The sequence below is a fragment of the Cupressus sempervirens genome, chromosome 6 (genome assembly GCF_028749045.1).
Source record: "Cupressus sempervirens isolate cs-2001-9-10 chromosome 6, ASM2874904v1, whole genome shotgun sequence".
Classification (NCBI taxonomy): Eukaryota; Viridiplantae; Streptophyta; class Pinopsida; order Cupressales; family Cupressaceae; genus Cupressus; species Cupressus sempervirens.
This window is the reverse complement of record NC_143123.1, coordinates 310,120,479-310,141,577: the sequence shown is the minus strand read 5'-3', so window position 1 is coordinate 310,141,577 and position 21,099 is coordinate 310,120,479. Positions and strand designations below refer to the sequence as shown.

Below are 21,099 nucleotides of genomic sequence, written 5' to 3'. Positions count from 1 at the left end.
GCTTATTGAAAATCCTAAGCTTTGTACAGGGTTTCAAGCACCCTTCAAAACCTGTTTTCCTTAATAAAAAACATTAACACTTTGATCCATGCATATGACATGACAACCTAATTTTAGTTAAAAGAACACATTTCCTCTAAATATTTTATAAAAATAGTGACAGACTTATAAATGTAAAATGAACAAAAATTTGGGAAATTTTTAAATATTGATTATTTTTTAACATCAAAGAAAAGGAAAATGATTTTTGTGCATTGAAAAATCATAAAATGGAGAAGTCCTACAAAATTTTTGACATAAAAATAAAATTTGGAAGCAAAGCTCTCACAAAGAGCCTATCGGCTTAATAAGGAAGTTTGAAGCATAAGAGCTAAATTGTTCCATCCTTCATTGCATGTAGGGTAGAAAAATCATTATAAATAAAAGTTGAGGTGAGGATGCAAATGTTAAGAAGGTATGTAGACAATCATATTGCTAACAATGACTAGTATTTCCTTTTCATATATCTTTTGTGGAGAAAATGAGAACGAGCTCTAATGATGTTTATAAGATCATCAATTTATAAGCTCAAGGGTATTATTTTAAAGTATTTTCAAGTTTTTTTCATTATTAGCTCATTTGATGTGGATCTTGATCGTGAAGCAAGCTATTTAGAGAAGTCTCGCCTCTTCAAATAGCTCATTTAGACTTACCTTCAAATTGTTCTCATATTGTGTATAAATATCCTCATATATTGCACACTAAAAAATGATGTGACATTTAGTTTTCACCATCCCTTTATTGTAGTAGAGACAAGTTCTTTTATCTCATTCCTTAGGAATTGTCCGTCTACATGTTTTAAATGTAATAATTGTGATTGGTGCAACTAAAGTTGAGCCTTTCTCTTTTAAAGGGTTGAACTATTTGTTAAAATACTTTTTCAACCGTCCTACTTTGTTTGCCTGATAGTTCTAAGTTTTCAAAAATATTTTTTTTATAGTAACCCTTTCATTATTGTAAGAAATAAATTCAGAGTTATGCTAATGAAGAAATCACATCTAGGGGATGTTCTACTTCCCTTCATCATCACATAGGTTGTTTATCCACTCACTCATTTATGCTATGGAATTTGATTTGTAATTAGTGGCAAAAATGGGTAACATTTGCCATAGTAAATTGCTCGTGTCAATTCTTACTACAAATAGGAAAAACAATTTTGTATACCTCCATAATATATTATTTTTCCTTTATAATGTTTGGGATTTGTTGTAACCATAGCTTTCTATAAGTGGCTATGCAACTGGCGATTTCACCATTTAATAGTGATTACAAAATAAATAAAAAATAACACTGGGATTGTTTTAAATTTTTAATTTCATTATGAAATATTAAAAAATGGTCAAAGTTGGTTAAAATAGTTGGCTGCATAGCCACTTCCTACCTTTCTTTTTTCATTGTAAGCAATTGTAGTTTTTTTTAGCACAAAATCCTCTGTTTTAGAGAGCATGTTTCAATGCCTAAATTAGAAATATCTTCAACATCGAACCTAGAGATGAAGATGAGGGAACTTTTCTCCTTGCAATGTACACACCAATGTAAAATTCATTGTAGAGACCAAACATTCATTGTTTAGGCTCTTTTGGTTGTTGAGGGATGTTTGCGAATGCTTCCTTTAAAGGTTGTTGGTGGTAGAGGAGGGGAACATACCAATGGTGAAAATGAGAGCTAGTTAAATTGCCATCAACAATAAAGGCATCTTAAAGGTGTCACTTTTAGAGATTTCAATGTGGTATCTTACAAAGCCCCTCTCTCATAATCAAGCTTGTTAAATTGAGGTGCTAAATTTTGATTCTCTTGACAAAATAATTTTTAAAGGTCCTCTAATTATCATTTGAAGTCCAAGTTGGAATAATAGAGACTTCAACCTTCTAGCATTTATTTTTAGGGATTCTCATGAGTATCTTGCTTTTGGTGTGAAGGTCATATCTGGTTTGTATTGAGGTTAATATCATTGGGAATTAAGGTCCTTAACTATTTCTTATGTTGTATTTATTATTCAATGTCTAAGGATTTTTTTTTTTCTTTTTTCGCTCATGATATTTTATCATTTAGTGTGACATGGCATCATGAGTTATGTTCATACTAGGATGTGACATGGAAGACATGGAAAATGTATTTTTTCCTTATATTTAATAATGAAATAACAAATTCCAAGAGAGCTAGATGATGAAGAAATGTTACTACGAGAAAATCGTAATATACTGGCATGCACTAAAAGAGTCAACAAGGAGACACACCAATGTGTGCGTGCGTGCGTGCGTGAGAGAGAGAGAGAGATAGAGAGAGAGAGAGAGAGAGAGAGAGAGAGAGAGAGAGAGAGAGAGAGAGAGAGAGAGAGAGAGAGAGAGAGAGAGTCATTTACGTTAACATCCATTTGTAATGTATTGGAGAATGTGAGTGTCAAGTGTCAACATCCTCTTAAGGAGGATTAAGTAATTTCCTTATTTAAGAAATTAAATAATATGACTTTTCCTCACAATTGCACAAGAGAAAAAACAAGTTGTAAGGATTCTTGGAATATCCCTCTATATAATACATTCAAGGAAAGATTAGTTTTCTAATCCCTTGACCCTTAATCTTTACTTGCAGAGTTTACATCAATGGGCATCTACCCTAAAATTTTGATAGGAAATGTCATAGTACAATATCTGCAGCTTGGTATTCAACTTTATAGTTCAAATGAGGAATTTGTTTGACATCATCTTGAGCTAAATCAAAGTCTTCACTTTTAGTTTTTTTAACCATAAGGTTTGTTTGGATGTATGGGTACAAGTGGTACAATAGATGATAGAACCAAGAGAAGTGAATGGTCTCTTTTCAATATTCCATAATATGCCACCTAAATCAACAAAGAGAGAAAATAATAATATCCACACGTAGATTACCTATTATTGGGATCTACTCTAGATATAAATCAATATAACCTCTAAAAATAAACTCATAATGTCCATCATAAATAATTCATCTTTAAAGAAATTATGGGAACTTTAAAATCAATGTTCAGAAAGGAATTTATAATCTTTCATAAAAGTGCAATTAAACTAGTATGTTATTAAGATAAAACCATATGTTCTAGGTACCATAGATATTATCCAATTCTCACATTTCAAAATTAACATACTAATGCACAAATAACCACAAACAAGGCCAATTAATGAAGTTTGCAGCAACACTGCATCAATCATGTGGATATAGACAATCCACTAATAATCCATCTCACTACAAATTAGAGGATGCACAATTCACAACCTGCATGACACACAATCTAAGCAATGAAGCACACCAACTTATAATCACATTAGTAAGAGGCAAAGAGATGGGATAGAGAATAATCCATAATATAGTAGAACATAGGAAAACATTCAATGAGATTAACAAGCACAACTATACTCATGTACCATAAACAATAAGCAATCAAGAACACAATTTTAACTCACATTGTGAGAAAATGAGAAAATTGATAATTGCAAATGAAAGAAATATTAGTAACATATGCTAGATAATGCATTCTCCTAAGGGTTATAGATAAATAATAAGTATTGCCTTGTAAATATATAAGTGAAATGAACCAAGGTACAATAAGGAAAGGGATATAAACTCCACAAAAGTACTTGTGTAACCTAATATTTGGGATTGAGGCAGACTCCATAGGTACCTACAAAAAATAAGGTAACTAGGAATAAAAAAGAACCAGTGAGTAATCAATAGTTAACCTTGAAAATTGGGTAGCTTACACAATTACCAAAAGATTAGCTTACATAATTACGAAAAGATGTAACAAGGTGCATAGAAAGATATGATTTCAAAACCATGCACGCACACAAGCACAAACACATAGACACAACCATAGACACACGCACACTCACACGCACGCAAGCACGTACACACACACACACACACACACACACACAGAGAGAGAGAGAGAGAGAGAGAGAGAGAGAGAGAGAGAGAGAGAGAGAGAGAGAGAGAGAGAGAGAGAGAGAGAGCATATACATACTGATTTATTTACATACATATATACAAGAATTGATAGCAATTCATGCTAATTAAAGCAATCAATAATAGTCCTACCAAAGAAAATATAATATGATAAATTATAATACTTGAACAAATTACAAGTTAAGATTAACAATGACGATGCTTTTTGTAAATAAATTCAATGCCAGACCTTAAGGCTTGATCAAATTGATACAGTCTCAAAAACGAAGAACACAAAATTATGACCTAAGGAGCTAAGAAAGACCCCCCCCATTTTGCGCCTACCTTTGTTTCTAAGATCAAAAAAATTAAAAAACTAAATGATTTGAAATAAATAGATCCTTTCTTTCGAGAAAAAGAAGGTTGTTTGAGAAAAAGAGAGTTTATAAAACAATACATATGCACTAAAAATAATATTAGATTTTATTGTAATTTGAAGAACTTAATTTACTCATTTGAAGATACATTATATAATAATTACAAGTTATATAGGCCACTAAAATAAAATATTTATTTCAAGTGAAACATCTCATTTTCAGGAACTTACAAGATGACACAAAAGAGAAATTGAATGACTTGAAATAAATCTTCCCTTTAGGTAGAAACAATGTTAAAATGTTAAAAATAGAGATTAAACATTATTATAACACAAAAACTTTGTTATTAACACAAACTAATGAAATGTTAAAAAACTAGTATAGACTTGTAACTTAAATTATTGAAAAAAAAACATTTTCTAATAAAAACTTAAGTATAATGGAATTTCTAAACGTAAGATTAATTTCTAAAGTTAAACTAAATCTTTGCTTAAAACTATTATTATAAAAATATAATAAAAGGAATATTGATGCTAAGATAAAACAATGCCAAGTATTAATTGGAAACAAAAATGTGTACAAACATAGTGCAAGGTGGCAAAGAATTGGTCAAAGAGCATATGACTGACAATGAATAAAGCAAAGAATGTTAATGGCTAGATCTTATAGCTGGCATCAAAGTGCAAGAAAGGTGGCCAATTTGCACGTGGAGTAAACCAAGTAATGACAAAAAAGTATAAATATAATCCACTAAGTGACAATGGATATTAAAGAGAGACCAGGAACATCCCTCACAAAATAGTTAAAAATATGAAAAAAAGAACTTTAATGAGACTAAGTATATCTCCTGAATTATATATACTAGCACTTCCACCTTTGAAGGGTACAAGGGTTGAGGTGACAGTCTTGTATAATTTTGATAATGCTCTAAAATAGTTATTTATAAACTCTTCATATCAACTTCCCTACCCTAATCTTTATATCTCTTTTATTCACAAACATAGACCCTCATTTCTCCCTCTCGCTCTCTATTTTATCTTAACCCTCATTGTACTATTTGCTCCAATGTACCTATATGGGTAAAAGTAAAGATTTGTGTCACCTTTTAGGACATGAAAACCTATTTCGGCCAAATTTTGTTTCTCCAAAAAAAAAAAACTCAACTTTCTTCAAAACCTAAAAAATACTCATTTATAGATCTGAGATTCAAAATCATTATCATACAAATTCCATAGTGTTTTGATTAGTTATAGTATTATTTCAAAATAATGAAGCTAGATATTTTAACATTCTAGAAGCTGCTAGTTCAAAAAAATAAAATAGTAAATCATATCGAAAAAATCTAAGATTTATATTTAGCACTAGAGGTGAGATTCATTTTTAAAAGTGTGTGATATTTTTCCAATAAGGTGTAGATTTGATAGCGAGATTTTGAAGGCAAAAAAAACCACTGGTTTCTAATAAGCTCAATTTTGAGTACTCATAACAAATAAAATATACATCAAAAACCAAAATTTCTTTTTTTTTGTCTGTAGTAGATATACATGTCATCTATAACATACTTTGAAATTTGAGCCAATTTTTTTTTTTGCATATATTTGTTTGGCAAGAACTATACCTTGTATTTTTTGCAATTTAAAAAGGACTTCGAAAATTTAAAAATGCAAAAATATTTACTCAAACAAAAATTAAAAATTGAATGCATAAACTTTATCCAATTTTACACATTTCATCTATTTATATCATCTTCAAATTCTTTTATGTTGGTAAATTTGAACATTTTGCTTGCTGTCATCCTTTTTCTTTATAAAAGGTGAAATAGGTTTGTCCTTTTACCCATCTCATATATCTTTATCATCAATTCTCTGTCTTCCCTTTTTTTTTTCTATTTATCTTCCTATGATCCATTATGTTTCCCTATCTATTTTTACCACTATAAATATTGTTATGTCTCTACCCCTTTTTTCCTTATATTATTCATCTTACTCAATCTCCCTTGAACCCCCTCACTCTCTCCTTATATCTCATTACAATTATCTATATCTTTATCTCATCATCTCTATCATTTGATATCTTCACCTCCCCACTTTCCTTTCTTCTCTTCCTTTTTCTCTCCCTCCTGCTCCCTTTCTCTCTCTCTCTCTCTCTCTCTCTCACACACACACACAGAGACAGTCAATTCAATTTTTTTGCGCCTCACTATTTTTATCTTTATTGATATTCTCACCTCTCTTTCTCTCCCCTCTCTTTCTATTATTCATCTTACTCACTCTAAACCCAACCCCCCCCCCCCCCCCCCCCCCCCCCTCTCTCTCTCGTGCATGCGCGCGCGTGCACACACACAATATCATCTTATAAAATTGAGAAGTATAAGTTGGGAATGGTTGACAAACACATTCAATTTACTCTCTTGTAACAATATTTCATCTTGTTCTCTTACCATACTTATTCACCAATTGCCTCTTCTACTGTATCTTTAAAAGAAAAGAAAAAAACTTAATATAAATATTCTTATATTAGTTCTCATATCAATACAAAAAACTAATATCCAAGAAAGTTAGCTTCTACTTTGTTTTTAATTCAAAATAATCTAAAAATGTTTTATTCATTTTCTAACTATTAAATAGATCAAATCATTTAAATCTCAATTTTTAATAACATAAATAAGGCAAAGAAAAATAAAGTAATAGTATGTTACTTATCCAACTTTATAAACTATTATTTTACTTTCAATCAAATGTTTTCAATGAATTAGTTTAGCTTGAAAACTAGCAACAAAGAAAATCCATCTCCTATGGCCTTGATACAAATGTTGATATATTGGAACTTTTAAAAGTGTCCCTTCCTTTTAGTTTACAACTTTCAATCCTAGAACAAAAGAAAACTTGCAAGATCCTCCATTTCTTTTAATTTACAAATTCCAATCATTAAACAAAAGAAAGCTTAATGCCTATTTTCCTTCCTCTATGCTCAATGTTTGGAATGTGGATTAGGTCCTTTTTAAAATTGGTAGATGAAGACAAAGCAATTTTGGTAGACATTGATCCTTTATGTGTTTAAACTTAAGCATATAAATTATTTCTTATTTGTATTTTTTATGCACATAATGAAGGAATGAATGAATTAGATCATTGTTTATATTATAGAAATTTCTTATAGTAAAAATTAGAGCAATGCTACTCTTCTAGAAGAATTATATGGTTGTTTATTTCTTTGTACAATACCAAAACAAAAATAAATGGATATCTTATTTTTTCATCATTTTACATCCTTACCAAATAGTTCACTTAATTTTCAAATTTAATTGAATATTTTATTTTCTAATATAAATAAAATACCAGTAGATTTAATCCTAATTAATATTGTATTAGATTTGCAAAGTACATAGAAGTTGAAATACTATTAAAGGATTCACTTCTCTATTTGTCTGAGTACATGCCTGAATTGTGAATTTATGTAGAAATGGCTAGTAAAGTCTTGGTTTTCTCTCATCTACAAGTTCCACATGCTCACAGATTTCTATATCCATTATAAATTATGTAAAATCACCATCAAGGAACATTGAATTGCAAACATTTTTAGATGCGAATTTAAATTACCATGCTCTAATAAGTGTTCATTAGTGTTATAGTTTACTATTGTTAAGCATATATATTGATGCAGGAGCATCTTAGGGAAGTCAACAATCTTATATGCAAGGGCTTCAGATTTAGATTTGTAGAGTTATGGTTTGCATGGTTGGGGATGTGTTTGATGCATATTGGGTAACCTTGTCCTAAGTACACATAGAGTTTGCAGTTACTATCTTGGAGTTAGAGCCATTTTGGCGACTGTTGGTTGTGTGATCCTAATTTACTGGCAAACTTTGGAGATTGTATTCATGAGATTTGATCTGAGGGAGTTGGTGTGTGCACTCTTGGATTTGGATAGTTGGTTTGCATGTGGACCTATGTCTAAGTGCATGCACTCTTATGTTGTCATATCAGTTAGTTATGCTTTGCAAACTTGGGGCCTACCCTAAGTATTTAATTTGTGTCATGTATCTAATGTCTATTGCAAGATGACTTGTGGCTTGATGGGTATATTAAATGTGGGTGTCTTTAATTAATGTAACTTGCTAGGCCGAATTGTGACTTGGTTTAGTATAAGTAGAGATTCTTGTGGAGTCTAGAGTCATGGTCATTTTCAACATGGAGAAGATGAGTAGCTAAGAGGAGAAAAGTTTGAGCATAACTAGTAGCTAAGTGTGGGCTTAGGAAATAACAAGGTTGCTTGGTGGCTTGTAAGCACACATTTATATTCTTCTTGGAGTTCTCTACTAGACTACGGATCTAGGCTTGCTAGTGGTTGGATTTTGCGAGGTCTTGCAAAATTACTATTGTAATTACTTTATATTTGGCCATAACCTAGAAGGCTTTACATCTAGACATGTTGGATGAAAATCTTATGAGTTTATTATAAAGAGTTGACATTGTTGTGAATCTTAATCTTTGTGTTATTGTTTATATTCTATTGTGTTGTTATTTGCTAGGGGCTAGGACACCTCCTTTGGGAATTCTCCGACCTTGCACTGCATTAAGTGGTATTAGAGTGAATTTTTGACCTAGATGATTTTTTGTTTGGGTTTACGAAGATCTTGGAAGATGCCTCTGAGAATATTGGACCTTAGGGTGATTGAATATCTCATTGATATTGTGGAAGCAATAATTCCAGAGAAGATTAGATCAAATTTCAGATTTGAGATAGAGATGATGAAGAATGAGATCATGAGAGATATCGTTGGTGTGCTGAGGAATGTGGGTATTGAAGATGGATATGGGGAAGCTCCTAGAGACTTTAAGGTTGCTGGATCTAGTGGCAAGACATAACTGATTGCATGGACAGACCTATGGAATATAGGGCTCGTTATTTGGGTAGATCTAGATCTTAGTTGAAGCTAAAGCACAAGATGGATGTTTCTAATTTCTTAGGTACTTTGAATCCTGAAGGCTTGATTGATTGGATTGGTGAATTGGAAGAATAATTTGAGTTAGAGGTGTTGAAAACAATTATTCAATTGTATATTGTCATTGATGTTACACAAATGTTACACTCTAACTGAGCACTGCCAGTAGTAATTGAGCTCATAAGACTCTAGTATCAGGTGAGAAAAAGTTTAGAAGAAGCCAAGTTTAGTGATCAAGTGTGAACCAAGCTAGGTCGGTATATCATGAGCCCAAATTTAAGGATATATGAATATTTGAATAACATATTATACAATGATAATAATTAAGAATAATAATGAATAGATAATAATAAATATTATAATTACATTATGAAACCAAAGAAGATTATAATATATTCACATTTGAATATATATGATATTAATAACTAATGATAATTATAATAAATTGATTAATAGACTAATCAATATAATATATATTAATGATACAAGAATTAATATAAACAATAATACAATATGGTATTATATTTATAACAACATATATTTGAATATGTTATAAATACATACAATATTATATAACATATTTTAAAGATAACATATACACTATAAAATATAGCTATTATTCAATATACATAAACTACGATTATAAAACACATTTAATCTGTATTGAATAAAATTATATAATTAAAATAAATATATATATGCTATCATTGGTTATTCACAAAAGATAAATATTTATAATCTATTCAATCATTTGATGATAATATAAATTTATATTATCATTAATACACATTTAAATATAATTCAATAAACATTTATAAACTAAACCTTATCATACATTTGATGGAGAGAACATGAAGGATGATTGGTAGGAGATGCGTCCTATCATACATGAATGGGTGCAATCCTTTCAAATTACAAGCTATAAGAAGGCCGTCAATCTGATTCTAGCAGGGGCACAATAAAAAGGAGGGTTTCATGATCACATCAAATAGGCTGAAAATCACAAGTAAGGAAAAATATAAAAGGAAAGGAGGAATGATCCGCAATCTGAGAATAGATAGAAGATTATCAAAATCATCAGAAAGGAAGATTATCATGTTGTACGGATGAAAATGGGAAAATATATAAATGTCCCAAAATGGGGACATTACACTGTCATTGAAGGATTCAAGTGTTAACCAAGTCAGGTCAGTTACCAAAGAGGTTTAGTGCAAGCTGAGTCAAGTTGGTTACCAAGGAACTTAGTGGTAACCGAGTAACCTAGTTTCAGTATTAGGCAACCTACAATAAAATAATTTTGTTTATGTAAGTCGACTTAGTGGATGTTAATTATTTATTTGTAAAGGTATTCAAGCCGACTTGACATTGGGTTTCATATATATGAAAGGTCAAGTTGTGGATTGAAATATGGAAGTTGTGGAAGAAGACCAAATGTGAATAAAGATAGACATCTGATTAAGAGCAAAACATCCAAAGAAATGCAAAGAATATTCTAATCAGGAAGGATCCAGGGGATAAGCCAGAACAATGATCTAAATCTACAAATCGATTGCTTCATTAATTAGGTCAATCATTGTTACTCTCTAACAATTGTAGCAGTGAAGAAATCTCTTAATAGAGTTGACTTAATAATCATTTTGTAAATCCTCTAACAAGGTGGCATTTCTAGATTGAAGTGTCTTAAGAACTCTAATAAGGCTACTCCTAATAGGGTGATTCAAATCCTTTAACAAGGTCACACCTAACAGTGTGTTTTGTAACCTTTAATAGGGTTGGCTCCTAATAGGGCTCACTTTAGAAGAGAGAAAAATTATAACTAGTTGCATTGGTAGTTTTCCCAAATTGGGTTTCCATGTTAAATCTTGGTGTCTTATGTGTTCATGTTATTTTCTTACTACTTTATCTTTATACAACTAAGTTACTAAGGGTTAACACACATTAATATCTCAAGATTGCTTTTTTAACAAAGTTACAGTGAATATCTAGTTCTAACCAAGTTGTGCAAGAATTTGAGTTCATAAGAAGTTTGTATTGACATCTAAGGGATTTGAAATTGTTTAGTGGTAACTGATTCACCCCCCTCTCCTCTCAGTTACTCCACTTATATTTTCAACAATTAGTATCAGAGCTATTGGTGCTTGCAGAAAAGGTTTCAAGGGCCTAAGCTAAAGATCAAGGCCTCTTATAGAAGAGAGATTCCTAAGTTGAATAGAAACAACTTCAAAGCATGACAGGAACTCATGAAGCTGCATTTGGGAACCATTGGAGATACATGCCTAAGCTTCTTGGAGAATTAGTGTGTGACAACTCTTGATCCTTTGACTGTGGATCAAATGGTAGATTAAAAATATTACAACACAATGATGATTAACATTGATTCTACTCTTAATTATTTTGAATTCGATGAAGTCAAAGATTGTCCTACTGCTCATGAAATGTGGAACAGGCCGTGAAAGATCTATGGAGGAGATGACAATGTGATGAGAGCCAAAGAAAAAAGTCTAAGAGGCCAATTCGATCAGATGAGAATGAAAGAAGATGAAAACATTTCCAAATACAACAAAAGAATCAAAGCAAGTATGAGTGCAATTAGAGCCGTAGTAGGAAAAATCAATGATGTGACAATAGTCAACAAGGTATTAAGAAGTCTTCTTCCTATTTATGCAATGAGAGTTTCAACTATTCAAGAGATTAGATGTGATCCCAAAAATAATATAATTTTGGATGCACTAGTGGGAATGTTAACAACTTTTGAGTTGGATAACTTTGATAACTATCTTCCTAGATCTCAAAACATAGAATTAGCATTCAAAGCCAAACTAACTCTTGGTAGAAAGGGAGGAGGGTAAAAGCACAAATCTGTGTCACCATTTAGGATACCAAAACCTATTTTGGTCAAATTTCATTTCTCTATCAAAACTCAATTTTTTTCAAAAACTAAAAATAGCCTTTTATAGATCCCAGTTTTAACATCATCATTATGTAAATTTTTGAGTGCTTTGATTAGTTATAATATGTTATAATTTAAAAGTATTATGAGTCAATATTTGAACATTTCAAAAGATGCTCCCTCAAAAAAGGAAAAAAAAATAGTAGATGATATCAAAAAAATTAAAAAATTATATTTATCTCTAGAGGAGAGAGTCCTCTTCATGAATATGTAATTTTTTTTCAAGGTGTAAATTTGTTAGGGAATTTTTGACAGGAGGAAAAAATTGTTGGATTCTGATAAGGTCGAGCTTGAGTACTTATAACAAAAAAAAATAAACATAAAAAATAACTATTTCTTTTTGGTTCCCTATCTATACATCTCATCTATATGATATTTTCAAATGAGAACAAAAATAGATGATTTGCATATACTTGTTTGATGGGAACTACACCCTATATTTTTTACAATTTAAAAAGGGATTTCAAAATAAAAGAAAATGAATAAATTCTTACTGAAAATAATTATAAACAATATAGGCATAAAATTCATCCAATTCTACACATTTCATCAGTTTACATCATCTTTAAATTCTAAACACAAATACCATTTTTTTTGTCATTAATGTTGAACCGTCACATTCTGATATCTCCTTTCTTTATAAAAGGTGACACAGGTTTGTGCTTTTACTCGGGAAACTCAAAATACAAATAGTTTGTTAGTGAAGAAAAAGAATCAAATGATGACCTTAAAGCTATCAAAGCCCTTCTTGCAAGAAGGTTACCAAAATGAAAAGGTAAATATAAAGGCAAAATTCCATTGATTTATTTTTCTTGTGAAGAAGTTGGTCACATTGCTACAAGGTGTCCAAATAAGGAAAGAAAAAATGATAGGAAATTCAACAAGTTCAAAGGAAATAAAGATTTCAAAAGCTACAAAGACAAAGGTAAGAAATCTTGTTATATTACTAAAGATTCTGACAATGATGATGAAGATGAAATGATATATATTGCTATTAAAGATGAGTTAGATGATGAGGATAATGAAAAGTTGACACTTATTTCTCATATTAGCAAGAATGACACATGTGTAATAGATAGTGGTTGTTTACATCACATGACTGGTGATAAAACTAAGTTTGAACACTTGAAACACTATGATGGTGGAAGTGTTAAATTTGGAACAATGAACCACATTATGTGAAGGGAAAAGGATTCATTACATTGACCGATGAACTCAAATGTGACAATGCTTACTAGGTTGAAGGATTGAGACACAATCTTCTAAGTGTGGCACAACTGAACAACATTGGATACAAGGTAGAATTCATGAATGTGAAGGCCAGGCTTCTGGATGGTAAAGTAAACCTAGTTGGAACTGGTGATTAGACAAAAGGTAATCTATTCAATCTAGATCTCACTAAAAGTTCATGCTTTTTGGCACAAGTAGAGGAAATTTGGCTATGGAATAAAAGAATGTGTCATGTAAACTTTGACAATTTGGTTACTATAAGTAAGAATAAAAGAGTAAGAGGTATTCCAAATTTGAAGCAACCTTAAATGACCATGTGCAAACAATGTCAGATTGGAAAGATGGGTAAAACTAGCTTCAAAAGTAAGAATTACAACACTGAAGAAGTTTTGGAACTAGTTCATATAAATCTTTGTGGACCAATAGGCATAGAAAGCTACAATGGAGATAAATATTTTATTTTTTTTGTTGATGATTATTCTAGGATGATGATAGTAATGTACTTGAAGGATAAATTTGAAGATTTTCAAAAGTTCAAGTGGTATCTGGCTAGAGTTGAAAAAGAAATAGGGAATAATTTAAAATGTCTAAGGTAAGATAGAGGAGGAGAATTCATCTCTAATGAATTCAATGAATTATGCAATGAATGAGGAATCAAAAAACAAGTATTTGCACCTAGTACACATTAGCAGAATGACATAGTAGAAAGAAGGAATATACCCATCATGGATTGTGCAAGAACACTAATGATAGAGAAAAATGTTGCATCCAAATAATGGAAACAAACAATTAGCACAACAATTCATACCTTGAACTGAGTTCAACTAAAGAAAGGTACAGATCATACACCTTATGAATTATGGTATGGCTATAAACCTAATGTCTGTTATTTCAAAGTATTTGGAAGCAACTGTTATATCTTGGAAGAGACAAGGAAAGGAAAATTTGATGCAAAGATTTATGAAGGCATATTTGTAGGCTATTCCAACAAGAGTAAAACATATAAATGGTTGGATCTTGCTACTCACAAAATTATAGAAAGTATACATGTAAAAATTGATGAGTTTGCAGAAAAGAGTAAAGAGCAAAGCAGTAAGGAATGTGAAGACTAGACAAATATTGTTTACTTTGAGCCTAATACTTTACCAAGGGTACAAACAAATGTGATTGGGCAGCAACAATTAGCATCACTCTATCAATCAACACCACCCACGTCACCTAAGTCCGCAGTTCAACTTGAGTTGTAACTAGAGCAACTTGAGTTGGAGACAGTTCGAACTGAGTCCTAGAAAGAGGAAACTTAGTCACAGATTGTGGGAATTGAGTCTCATATAGGAGAAATAGAGAAGAGTATAGAGTTTCACAAAACCTTTGAGCTTGGTGAATTGAGTGAAACAAGTCTAGAATCTAGAAGAAATGAACCTAAACTTGCTAGATATGTCGGAAGGCATCATGCACTTGAAAAAATAATTAGAGATTAGATAGAAGACACAATGACAAGGAACAAACTAAAAGATACATGTCTGCTTACTGAATTTGAACCTAGAATTGTTAAAGATGCATTGAATAATGAAAGTTGGATAGAGGCAATGGATGAAGAGATTGAGAAAATTGAAAAGAACAATACTTGGACTCCTGTTCCTAGACCCAAGGACAAAAATGTAATTGGAACAAAGTGGGTATTTATAAACAAATTGAATGAAAATGGAAAACTATCAAGGAATAAGGCAAGACTAGTGTGCAAAGGATATGCTCAAGAAGAAGTTATAGACTATGGAGAAACATTTGCTTCTGTTGCTAGACTTGAAGGGTTCAAAACACTACTTGCATATGATGCATTCAAAGGATTCAAAGTGTATCAAAAGGGTGTAAAATCAGCTTTCTTGAATGGAATTCTAGATGAAGAAGTTTACATTGATTAGCCTGAAGGTTTCATTGATCCAAATAAAAGAGACATGGTCTCTAAGTTACACAAAGCTTTGTATGGTCTGAAACAAGCTCCTAGAGCATGGTATGAAAGGCTACATGGATATCTGGTAAAAATTGGTTTTCAGAGAACCAATGATAACAATAGCTTGTATATTAAAGAAGGACCACAAAATAAGATCTTGTTAGCATAAATATTTGTGGATGATATATTATTCACAGGTCATGATGACATATGTAAATCATTCTCTGAAGAAATGACGAAAGAATTTGAAATGTTAATGTTTAGAGAGATAAAGTTCTTTGTTGGTTTGCAAGTTCATCAAATGAAGGATGACATTTACGTTATGCAGTCAAAATATATCAAGGAAATATTGAAGACCTTTGTAATGGAAGATTCTAAACTAGCTGGAACACCTATGTCTACTAGACACAAACTATCCAAGAATGATGATTCAAAAGAGGTAAATCTAAAATATTTTCATAGGTAGCATTCTAAGTGCATTGGAGATTTTCAAGTGATTGGAATATCTAGATATTTCTTGGAATGAATTTGAAGGGTTAATCCTCACATCATTAGTGAGTCATTAGTGAATGAATCTTCCTTGCAATGCTCTATCAAGTACAATAATACTTGCTTTAAAAAATATGAAAAGTCTTTGACATTTCATAATATGGCCTCCAAAAATTTGATATGAAGATCTTGTAGACATGGTTATGGTTTGCCAGGTTCAACATCTATTTTATAACATTTGGTTTACATTTCTTATGCTGTAGAGTAGATACAAAGGACAAAGTGTTCGTCAAGGTAACATTTATGGTATCTTCATCACTCTCTCCTTATATTATATCATGTGTTATGCCATCTACAGTTCCAATTTTGTTAAATATATTTGACACATTATTTCTCTTTTCATAAATTTGTGCTAGATGGTAACTATTTATAACTACATCTCGATATAACAGATCATTTTTTATTTTATATTCTAATGCCTCTTTGACATGATTCCTACTTAATGTCCCTTTCTATCAAACTTATGAACTATCAGGATGTCTAAATCTTGAATTTTGTGTGGGATCTCTTTTGTTATGTTGTTTTCAGATTGAGGAAAACTAAATGTATGGTCTTGATACTTATATTTCCCTGTGGTATGTAAGATTGGGTTGACCTTAGTTATAAGCATTTCTTCTACTTGTGTCAACCTTGCCAAAATAGTGGGTTGCTCACTTGGATCAATATTAAATACTTTTGAGAACCATTGTGTAGTTTTTTCACTTTGGCATCTCATGAGTGTCGTTGTTGAGCTTCTTGAGTGGAAAGACATTCCTGGCTATATGATTCTTTGTAAATGATGCATGTTCATAGAGAACTAAACACATCTAATCTTTGTCAAAATCTTTGTTGTACCATTTCAAAATTAGGGTTGTTTTAGATTAAGGTAAACATAGGTTTTGAGGGGACCCAAAACCCCATACAAAAAAACCAAAATCCTCTCAAATGTCAACAAGATAACCACAAGAACTAGGTTTTACAAGGACACAAAACCTAAATTCGAATACATCTATCAGAAAAGCTAGGTATTATAAGGAATATAAACTTGGGGTTGTAAGTGAATATGTTTACTAGGCTTTCTTTTGTTTGATGACCATATTCCCATATTGGTTTTTGTTGTTGTTTGATTTTCCTACATGCTCATATTTCTTCTTTATGTTATGTATAATATGCTCTACTTCTTTCTCTCATTTGTTGTCTCTTGAGCTCAATGTTGTCACGCTTGTCTATCTTGTCAATCTCAACCATATATTCACATTGTATTGTGAGTAGAAGTATTTGAATAAATAATGTATGAGTTTTAGAACAATATTGAGAAGAGAATGTTGCATGTGTAAATTTCAAATATGAGAATTTTCATTAACATTCAAGATAAATTTTCAACACTACAAAAAGGCTTACTAGATGAGAGATCTATGAAAAATTACAACATAACAAAATCACTAAAGAGGAGAAATATCTAAAAATTTACAGCATAACAAATAATTAGAGATTGAAAACCTCTAAAGAAGGGAAATGTCTAATGCCTTTGTATATTCCAAATGATTCAATCATTTAAGAATACAATGGACCATACACAATATTTCAATGTTCCTTGGATCTTATTCAAGAAGTGCCTATATTACAAAAAATCCTATCCTGAAACTTGAGTGTTGGCTTTCCATTTATTTTAGATAAGACCATCTTATAAATGTTGTGATGTAGAAATTTGAGAAATAATAATATAAATATAAATATGTGAAGATACCTTTATGCAAGTTTTTCTTCAAGATCAATCCTATTTTTAAATCTTGTTGATTTTCAACATGCGAAGACTATTTTAATTTTAAAGATAGTTTTGTGTTGGTCCCGGGGAATTGATTGGGACATAATTTGAACTGGTGTAATGGGCACCCCTGGATGTCCCAAAAAACTAAACCAAATTGCTGAAAGGAATTATGTCAAACAGTTTGCATTCAACTTCTTATTTCTCCGTTTAATGTTTTAAACCCCTTATAATTCCGAAAATCAAACATTTATTGTTTGTTGTGTTTCGTGCATGGAATTGGTATCATACAACATAAACAAGAAAGCAACTACAATGATATGCAAAGTGGAAATGAACTGCTGCTAATAAAATGTTATTTTCAGAATTCATAAAATCAAATACATAGCAGATTTATCAACTCACTAATTACTTCAGCAATATTGTCATAATACTCCAGCCCATGCTTACGAACTTGCTGCTACAATACTTTGTCCTCCAATCAGTCCACTACCTTCATAATACCATTCCCTCCAAGCGGCATAAGCGTCGGACAAGTAGTGAAGAAGATATGAGCAAAATATCAAATCTGCCTGTAGCCGAAAATGCAACTAACTGCCTGATAATGAAGCCAATAAGAAAGAATTCCAAAGGCCAAACCCTAAGGGAATGATGTCTAGAATGTTACAAGAGAGGATAGACGTCCTCAAATGCCGAAAACAAAGCTGCAACTCACACACCAATTTCTTCTCATATTCAACCTGTCTAATGAAGCCACAAATGCTTCCTTTTATTCTATTCCCACGGGTCCCCTCAACTCATATGGGCAATGTGGGATAAAAGATGTGTAATATAAAACATATATTAAAATACCCCTTATGTCTCCCTTGGGTACACATCACCATAAAATATATATTAAAGTAACACTTTAATATTTTACAATTAAATTAGACGTTACTTTAATAAAACTTCAGGCATTAAAATGTATTAGCAATCGGACTCCGAATAATGTGAGTGATAGCTCATCGGAAAGCTCTCACCGAGGAGTATCGAGTCCAATCACCAAAATTGACCTGCACTGTGTCCTGCCGACTTACTAAAAATAGTAAGTATGCCTGAAACTAAGTAAATCAACTTCGTTTTGGCCCAAACTGGAAATGACTAGGCCAAAACACTCCAAGATCCCATTAAACCCTTCGTTAGCCCTCGGGACCATGTAGAACAAGGCTAACACGCACACACTTGGTCAACTGCTAAAATGGGGACATTACAACTGGGCACTTATTCAGTAACAAATAGGGTAATGTGAAGTTCTCTTGTCAAGTTGTAGAGGAATTTATAACAAATAGGTATGCAGGAGCAACTAATTATGGTTTCATGGAAAATGGTGTTATTCAAGCATTTAATATTGTTGACATTTGATTGAATAAAATTAAATGTTGGAAAATAATATAAAAAATTAAGGTTATAAAGATAAAATTAGTAACCATTAAAACATATATAATTCTAAATTAATAATAATATAAAATCAATATGCGAAGATGCCAATGCAAGGTTTTCTTAAAGATCATTCCTATTTGTAATTCTTATTCATTTTAAATGTATGAAGACCATTTTAATGTAAGAAAAATTTATGTTGATGTTGGAGAATAAATTAGGAAATAATTTAAAAATGTGCACTTATTTAGTAACATAAAGCAATGCAGAGTTCTCTTGTCAAGTTGTGGAGGATTTTGTAAAAAATAAGTTTTGATAATTAAAAGCAACCAAAATGAGGGTTAACCCAAAAGAGAAAAACAAGGTTGAAGAACAACCGAAAATCAGTACTATGTGATCAACTCCCCTCCCCCCCCCCACCCCCTTCCTTAATATCAAAAAGCCCCAAACTAACATGTTTATATACTTAAACTTACTACAAGTACTAACTACAATATTGTTAGAATTATACATATAACTAGCACAATAAGTAGCTTTGGGCATAAAACAAGTCCAATAATTAACAACAAATATGCCCCTCGGGGAAAGTAGAAACTAGCAACCATAGAAAAAATAAAGAAATAGAGCAGGAGTTAACTCTCCTTAGTTTGGTTCCTCGAGTTCTCCGATAACAAACACAACTTGTAAAGCATTGCGCGGAGATCCTTGGAACAAGGATTTAATTCAAGCCAAGATTTTTTTTAACCAGTGTGAGTGCACATGACAACATCATACAGGGATCACAAAGATCACAACAAAAGACTACACCAACAATCCGAGCAACCAACGAATCTCCAAATACCACTACCAAACAAAACAACAAATCATATAAGAATGTAAACGATTCAAAATATGAAACATATCGAATTCAAAATGAAATCCCAAGGTATTCAAGAACACCTTAAAGGGTATTCAAACCACCTCAAAAAAATTTTTGAACAAATTGAAAAGTGCCTGCTGTTCGTGCATATTGGTTTTTTCCAAAACCCAGGCGATACTTTAAAACAACAAAGTATGATACTTTCCAGTATCGTATGACCTTTCTAATGAAGGCATGCGATACAATCAGGGTTTGGGTGACACTTCTCAAGAAGGTATGATATACTTTACTAGTATGGTATGACCTTTCCCCAAGAGGCATGTGATACAACATAGTGTCACATGATAGAGTTTACAAGGGCATGCAATATTTTTCATTATTTCATGATTCTTCTCCTTTGGACATGTGATACTTTAAAGTATCAGCCAATGCTAATGCATGGTCACCCAGAGAAAGAAAGAATTACTTTAAGGGTAAAAACAAAGGATGAAATGAGAAAAAAAACCACCACACTGGGAGTACTAGATCCATGTAGATCGAGGAATGAACACTTGAGTGCATAAACAAAAAGATGCCAAGAACCAGAAAGAGAAACATATATCCATCTAAACCATAGCAGTAAAAAGAACGTATTGAAAGCAACATCGTAGTGTAAAAAAGCAACATCACAATGCACATAAATAACACTGCAATAACTGAACAACCAAACTAAGTATGCGGTTCCTCCCAGCCGTTAATAGCATCATAAGACCATTGTGGATCCTAGTCATCCCATGCGTGTAACATCCCAAACCATCGACCAGATCATCAATGTTATCTTATGAGGACTTCACTACTAAAATGTGCTACAACATAAGAATAAGGAAATCTAACATGCTAAACCAATAAACAATAGATATGCCAACAAAGCAATTCACATCATCTAATCATATGCTAAACATCATAATATAGGAATGCTTCTAATAAAATAGTATCATCTAAACATGATATCAAAGCATTCCAATGAAAGCATAAATTAGAAGAAAGCATACTTTGGAACTCGAAGCATCAAATAAAAATATAGAACAATGGTCATACTGGGACAAATGACCATCTTTGTACAGTGGTCCCTAGCAGTGGTA

The 21,099-nt window shown here is 31.7% G+C and overlaps 1 protein-coding gene across 1 annotated transcript in view; it reads left to right on the top strand.

The window, feature by feature from the left end:
• The first annotated feature begins 8,977 nt into the window (after positions 1-8,977).
• The window catches only part of LOC149552436 (putative 12-oxophytodienoate reductase 11), a 37,937-nt gene continuing 25,815 nt past the window's right edge, over positions 8,978-21,099 (top strand). The window contains exon 1 of the mRNA XM_089790202.1: positions 8,978-9,175. Coding sequence (XP_089646328.1) covers positions 8,978-9,175 — 198 coding nt within the window. The remainder of the gene's footprint in view (positions 9,176-21,099) is intronic.